The sequence below is a fragment of the Poecilia latipinna genome, unplaced genomic scaffold (genome assembly GCF_001443285.1).
Source record: "Poecilia latipinna isolate Pla-1442-1.1 unplaced genomic scaffold, P_latipinna-1.0 Scaffold2594, whole genome shotgun sequence".
Lineage (NCBI taxonomy): Eukaryota > Metazoa > Chordata > Actinopteri > Cyprinodontiformes > Poeciliidae > Poecilia > Poecilia latipinna.
This window is the reverse complement of record NW_015115210.1, coordinates 4,687-12,195: the sequence shown is the minus strand read 5'-3', so window position 1 is coordinate 12,195 and position 7,509 is coordinate 4,687. Positions and strand designations below refer to the sequence as shown.

General features: G+C 37.9%; 1 protein-coding gene across 1 annotated transcript; it reads left to right on the top strand.

Moving 5' to 3' along the window:
- Positions 1–559: 559 nt before the first annotated feature.
- tmed5 (transmembrane p24 trafficking protein 5) lies at positions 560–4,940 on the top strand. Its single transcript, XM_015020490.1, has 4 exons — positions 560–916; positions 1,541–1,638; positions 1,716–1,899; positions 3,112–4,940. Exons 1-4 carry the CDS (start codon positions 728–730, stop codon positions 3,328–3,330), a joined length of 690 nt encoding a protein of 229 aa, XP_014875976.1. The 5' UTR covers positions 560–727; the 3' UTR covers positions 3,331–4,940.
- The last annotated feature ends 2,569 nt before the right edge of the window (positions 4,941–7,509 follow it).

Below are 7,509 nucleotides of genomic sequence, written 5' to 3'. Positions count from 1 at the left end.
AAAAAAAAAAGGCAAAAAAAAAAAAAAAAAAAAAAAAAAAAAAAAAAAAAAATATATATATATATATATATATATATATATATATATATATATATATATATATATATATATATATATAAAGTTAACTTTGAGGGTTACGAAAGGATTAACGCATGCTCAGTGTGAAGCTTTTGGCAGTCTTTTAGATTTCACTCCGAAAAGTGAACTATAAAATAACCAACACTGCAAAAGTGTGACATATTTAAAGGTTTATAGGTACAACAAATTGAAATTTTAACACCGAAGTAAACTGTTAAAGTTCGAAATTTAATTTAATTTGATTATTTTTGATTACATCGAATTCTGTCGTCTGTCACACATGGTACAAATGAACTACATATCCCACAGTGCAATTCGAGCAAGGCCCTTAAAACTGCCTTTTAGAATTATTTTTGTTTATTGTATATTGACGTTATTTTTCGCAAAAAGAATAAAAAATATCTGAAACATATTGTAGCTTCATGGGATATTAATTTGAGCCATAAATAAATGTTATTATGAACAGGCGGGGTCCTGATGCTTTAGCAGTCTTCGCTGAGGCTGAGCACAGTTTAACAGAAGTCAACTTTGGGTGAACGTCAAAAAATTTCACCGAAGCATTTGCTTCACCTCTGTGACTCTGTGTTTGGCCGCTGAAACACAACTTTAGCTTTTTTGTTTTTGGACTCTCAGGATCACAGGTTTGAGCATGGAGCCGGTCCGGATGGTTCTGTGTCTGCTGTCCGTGTTTATCTCGCTAGTCTCGGACAGGTTGGTGGTGTTGGCTTCCTTCTCCCAAGCTACGGACAGCGACTTCACCTTCAGTTTACCTGCTGGCCGAAAGGAATGTTTCTACCAAACCATGAAGAAAGAGGCTTCCCTGGAGATTGAATATCAGGTCATAAACAAATATTGGGCTGTCTGTTACCCACAAAAATGCTCTGCTAAGTTAAATTACTACGTATCAGTAGAACCAGTTGACTTTGTGGCTCACACCTTGATTTTTCATATTGTCAGGAACCAGTTTTGCCTGTCAGAGCACAAATTATTTCCCAAAATGAGTCTCTCTGTTTGACCCTGATGTGCACAAACATTTAGCAATCCCGTTTGACTGTCTGGGCCATGATGGACATTCCTAGCAGTTTCTTAACATTGTGGTGTGTAGCTTCAAGTATTAACTGAGGTTTTTTGTTTTCACTGTTGAATGAGGAAAAACTACAACTTCTCATATTTGGGTGACGTCTTACTACAGCATATTCATTGCCTTACAAATGTTTGAATGTTCATATAATTTTTCACAACTGCCCAAACATTAATGTGTTTTCTTGGGATTTTATGTGATAAACCATCACAAAGTACTACATAGTAATTCAGTTATTTGTGTTTTTCAAAACATTAATAATATTAAAAAATGATATCCAGCTCTGAATACTGGCAAGTTAACTATTTTGTCTCCTGGTAAGTTGTGTGTATGAGCCCTGTTGACATCTGATCCCTTTCCTTTTACCTTCGCCATCAACAGGTGTTAGACGGTGCCGGTCTCGACGTGGACTTCTCCATCTCTTCTCCTTCCGGCCAGTTGCTTTTCAGCGATCAGCGCAAGTCGGACGGCGTCCACACGTGAGCGACTCGAGCAGCACGTCCGTTGATTTGCTTTGCACGTCCACGGTGTCCTTACAGCTTGTTCTGTCCTTCAGCGTGGAAACTCATGAGGATGGGGACTACGTGTTTTGCTTTGACAACACGTTCAGCTCCATATCCGAGAAGCTCGTCTTCTTCGAGCTGATCCTGGACAACATGGATCAGGAGGAAGACCCAGACAACTGGAAGGAGCACATCATTGGTACAGATTCGCTGGACATGAAGCTGGAGGACATTATGGTGAGGCAGACCTTTTCACGCACCGTATAGTTTAACATGTTTCTAAACCGTCTGATCTCAGTGGCGTAATTAAAAATCTGACATGCATAGTCTTCCTTTATATTTCCACTTCAGCGTTTTAGACGTCGTCCCTCTATTGTCTTGACACAGTCCCATTAACGACCCAATAATTTCCCCACAAAGCAGCGTCCTAAGAGGTTCAGCATGTGTCACAAGAACGGAGAGAGTCATGAACACTCAGCTTGTTGTCAGTTTCGCCACAGTGACTAGCACTGCCTCCGTCTCCATAAATGGCTCGTATTTGTGTCAGAAGTCACAGAGCCGTGACGTGGTAAAGAGCAGGAGACGTATTTTCCAGATGTGGAGGAAGTTGCTTTCTTAAAAAGGAAGGAGCACACCTGACTGCACGGCTTGCTTAGGAACATGCTCCAGCTTTGCTTTGCAGATGCACTTGCAAACCCACAAAGTCTGACCCAGTATTTTTGGTCAAGTTTCTAGTGCATCTTAGGACAATTGAAATAAGACAAAACTAACTCGTGTGTACATTTTCTGCAAGATATAGGAACTTGTTTTAAGTGAATAAATTGTAAATATTTGATCTGCCAGTGGGAAAACAATTTTTAACTTATAATATGGCAAAAATGACTTGTTCCACTGGCAGATTATTTCATACCTAGTACTGTTTCATCAATGTTAAGGAATTATTGACTTAAAACAAGCTTCTGTTTCTTGCTCAAAAGTCACTTGTAAATTAGTTTTACCTTATTTCAAGTGTACTAAGATATTTGTACCAGAAACTAGAACAAAAATAACTTGGTAAGATTTTGTGTTTTGCAATATATAAGCAAAGTTGAACAGGTTTTTCATATGGATCACCTTATCTGCTGTGCTCCTTGGTTTCCTCAGCGCTGCTTGTTCATTAATGTCCTTCAACATTAATGAACAATTAATGTCGACGAACAGTAATTGTTCATGAATCCAGGTGGATTTATACTGAGATTAAAGTGCACACAACTTTACCGACTTTAATTATAAACTAACTAGGTGACATCTGAAAGCAAATGGTTCCTCTGGGTTTTATTTAGTGGCATCAGAGTGAAGGGAGCTAAATGTAAAAGCATATGACTCTCTTAAAGGATTTGTAGAAGTGGCCCTTGTTCGGTTTCTTTCATAAGTTTATAAATATATATTTTTTTCTTTTCTGTCTCCCAGGACACCATCAACAACGTGAAGTCTCGCCTGGGAAAAAGCGTGCAGATCCAGACGCTGCTGCGGGCGTTCGAGGCTCGCGACCGGAACCTCCAGGAGAGCAACTTCGACAGGGTGAACTTTTGGTCGGTGGTCAACCTCTTCGTGATGATGGTGGTGTCGGCCGTCCAGGTCTACTTAGTCCGCTCGTTGTTCGAGGACAAGAGGAAAATTCGCACATAACATCGCCTAGAACTGGATGGACAGAAATCATGAAACTAACACATGTTGACACGGTTACATTAGGGATGCTTTTTTTGTTGTTTTGTTTTTGTTTTCCTCAACACCATTATGTCTTTTAAATATTCAGGTTCAGAACTAATTCGCTACTGTTGTTGCTTCAAGTTTTCTGTCCACTGGAGTTTGAATCACAAGTGTCGACTAGCTATACCTCCACTCAACAACCTTTTTACAAGAAAACTGTTCTCTCTCTTTATAGCTTTATACTGTTTTAAGGTCCTTCTTAGCTGCTGTAGCAGTTTACACAACACGTAACAACAAGTTTACGATATGCAACTACTTTTCTAATAGAGCTAGAGCGTTACCAGGCCAGTGGCCAATTTGCAAATATTGTCTTGTTTTGTTTATTGTGTTTTTCCTGAGTGAAAGTAGTTGAAGTAGTCGCTTGCTGCTGGGATAACTTATTTTTGCCAAACAGGAAGAGGAGGAGCAACCAGTTAGGTAGCATGTCTTAACTGCACTAGGGCAAAAAAAAGAAATCTACCTGTCAGTTTTTAACTCATCTCTGAGGTCTGTGAAGTTGGCAGCAAGTACGAATGCTGTTGGAAATTAGCCATGCTTTGTTCCCACACAGCTGCTGAGCAGTCAGGTGTGTGGATAGGTGAGGTGGGGCTGCGCTGCTGACCCACCCTAGGGACTGTGGAGCGGAAGAGACTGGGTCCGCGGCGTCCCACTGTGAAGGCCCATGTCTGCTGGTGGGTGTCTGCTTACAGCCCACCTACTGTGTGAAGACGATGGGTCCGCTTGTCTCTCTAGTGACAGAGGGCTATTTCTGTCTGACTGACACCTGCAAGGTCAATGCCACACCCTTCGTCAGCGTTCTCTTCCATATACTTAAAAAAAACAAAAACTGTCATGATTATTGCACTGCCTTTGAAAAACATTTTAACAAATTGACTTTGGGCACTGGAACTTTGGAGGTGGGTTAGAGGAAGGTCCAGTAAAGAACCGAGGTCTTTACTGGACCTTCAGTAGGCGGTCTTGGATCGCCTACTGAAGGTCTTCATTCTTTTTTTTTTTTTTACCTTTTCTCTGTTAAAATTATGCTGATTGTTTGTTTTTTTTTCCCCCTAAATGTTTTCTTTGTACTTGACTTCACTGTTAAATGACTTATGCTATGAGAGTAAAGACACATCATGAGATCAGGCCTTTACTTCAGAGCCTTATGTTTAAAGTGCATAAAACCAAACATTTACTAGCTGTGTTAATATTATGCAAATTAGTTATGTAATTTGTTCCTCTTTTGTTTTGTCTTTAATTTGTTTTTCATATATGAAGCATTCATCTGCTCAGCTTTCATCACTGTGTGTTAAGATTCTGGTATTCTTATAAGATCGATTTAAAATGCTTTTGCAATCCTGGTAGATTAAAACATTTCTAATAGTATTTCTACATTACTGAGAAGGAATAAAGTACTCTGTTGCTCTTTTAAAACATATATTTTCTACTATTTTGATGAAGCAGTGGAGGCAGGTTGAGGGAACATGACATTTATTCCACCGATGTCCTGCACTTGTAGATGTGTATAAATTAAACAAGTCTATCTTTTCTCATCTGTGTCTCTCCTTGTGTGTCTACACAGGCAGGCAGGAGTTTTTCTTTTTTAAAGGGACCTTTGGTAAAAAAATAAAATAAAATACCACAATTTTGAAGATTTGTTGTTGACAAGCAATGCTAATCCACCTCATTTGCTTTTTGCCACTCCCCTTTAAATTCATGTCTGCTGAATGATGAAAACCCCTCAGAGAACTTCCTCCTTCTCTCTCTCTATGGGTTCTGCTCTCCATACATGAAGCCTCGTAGGTCAGGTGTTATTTGAGCTTTAAAGATCCTCATCAGCTGCTTCCAGTTGTGACAAGAGTACAACTGGAACCTTTATTTGTCCCTGGGAAAAATAAAGGTCAGAGCAAAAATCCAGCAGCATATGCAGACAGAATAATTGTCTAAACATGCAGTGCTTCAGTCAAACAAATTATGAACCAAGTCTAGGAAAATAATAAATCAGAACTAACTTGAGAGAGCTCCTTCAACATGTTGCCACCATGAGCGTCACAATTCAAGAACAGAATAATTACGGTGTAAAAATTAGTTGGGCTGTCTGCTCCGTACAGCCTGCAGTGAACTGCTTAACAGAAAAGCTGTTTCTAAAAAAGAAGCCATAGGTGGTTACTTAGTTTTCACTCCATGACTGTTTGTTTTTTTTGTTTTTTTTGTTTTTTTGCAATTGTTAATATTTCCAAACAACAAAATTTGTCTTTTTTGTGAGCATGACAACAGTGTCCTATAGCTTCTTTCGGCCTGCTGGGTGGCAGAGTGCAGCAGCAAAAGCTACAGGTGCAATGCAGTATTACTCTATACTTTAGCACTGTCTCTGCTATCTCATGAAAATACACTTTAAACCTGAGGCCAGAGGTTTTGAAAATGCTGGACTGCTAAAGAGATTCTGTGTCAGTCAGTAGTTCAGATGTCACTGCAGAACAGAATAAAGTATTTCTGGTTTACTGGTAGAGAGAAAACCTTTAATGGATATCTGCTTTTTTGTTTGAGTGAGGCTGGAGAGACGAGATGATCAGACACTTCTTCAGTGCAGGCGAAGACGGCCTTCCTGCACAGCGAATCCTTGGAGAGTTGAAAAACAATATTTGGGATTCTTGTCAGAAATGTTTGAAATGTTTTTCATTTTGACCCATGATGCTTAACCTTCTATTAGGTACCATGAGGATGAAGGAGTTCTGGAAACGCTGCTGAAGTTTGACACCGTCTGAAAGAAATATATGTCATATGAAATAGAAATGTAAACCAGTAAATGTCTGGAGTATTTTTTTTTTCTAAAATGAAACTCTAAGGACCTTCAATTGTTCTCAATCTGGCATACAATCACCACTGGTTCTCTCTTATTGGTAGATTTGTTTTTACTGTCTATTTCAGGTAAATGTGATCTAATTAATTAAGAGCTTAGAAGAGCTAACAGCAAAAAAAAAACAAAAAAGAAAAAAGAAGAAGAATTGGTCAAGGACATTGATCTCAGCGTTATCAAAAACTGCTCAAGGAAAAAGTGCAGTGGATAAATATTTGGTGAATCATACCGAAAACAGAGGTAGATGACTTTGAGTCATTTCTCTCCTTACAGATTTTTTTCTCCCCCAAAATCTCAGTAAATGCAAAGAGCAGATTTAACTGGTTTCAGTAAGACGAAATAAAACTACTCAAAGCAACTTCCCTCTTCGTGATAAAGTGTCTCTTAAGCCTTAATTGGTGTTACTAAGTATCATCAAGCATTTAGAATTACTAGCAATTAATCAGATTCACTCTTTGTATCATTATCCTAATTAAGATGCATTGGAGAAGTTTCAAGCATTATTAGCCTTTAAAATGTTTAAGTGATTTCTATCGATTGGGTTGGGATTTTGGAAGAACTTACCATTGTTCTGGATGTTTGCAGTTCCTCAAATCGTCTGCTGACTTTGATAGACCTCTTTTCTGGCTGTAGTTTATTTTCTGAGAAGCTGTAAAAAACACAAGAATGTGTAAAAGTGGGACACAAGCCCTCTTAACTGTAAGACTTGTAAGCTGAAAAATATCAGGATACTCTGATGAGTTGATCTGTTGATTCCGTCTTAAAAGTTCAGAGGAGAATGGGCCACGTATGTTCACCACAGACATCTTGTTAAAAAAACAAAACAGATAAAGTTAATGGGAAAATGGCTGGCAGATATTCAGAATTAGAAATGCAATTTTATTTACATATTTATGAACAAATACAAGAAAAATCTAACAGTATTTACATAAATGTGCCAATAATTTTGAAATGAAATTAACTACATTTGTAAAATGTGAATTTAAACTTGACTGCCATGTACTGTATATACTATATAATATATAAATGTTCTATATTTCTTGTGCTACACTGGACCGAAATAATTGAAAATACAATCGAATAAAGATTCTCACATTTCAATAAAGATTTATGTAATTCAAATTATTGAAACATTCAGACAGTTATCAATGTTAATTTCTGATAATCTGTTATTTAGTTAGTGTATGATTTTTCAATTTTCAATCACGCATAGTTATTAATTTAGCGACTAATTTATCCATCATTTAAATTGTGAAACTTCTGGA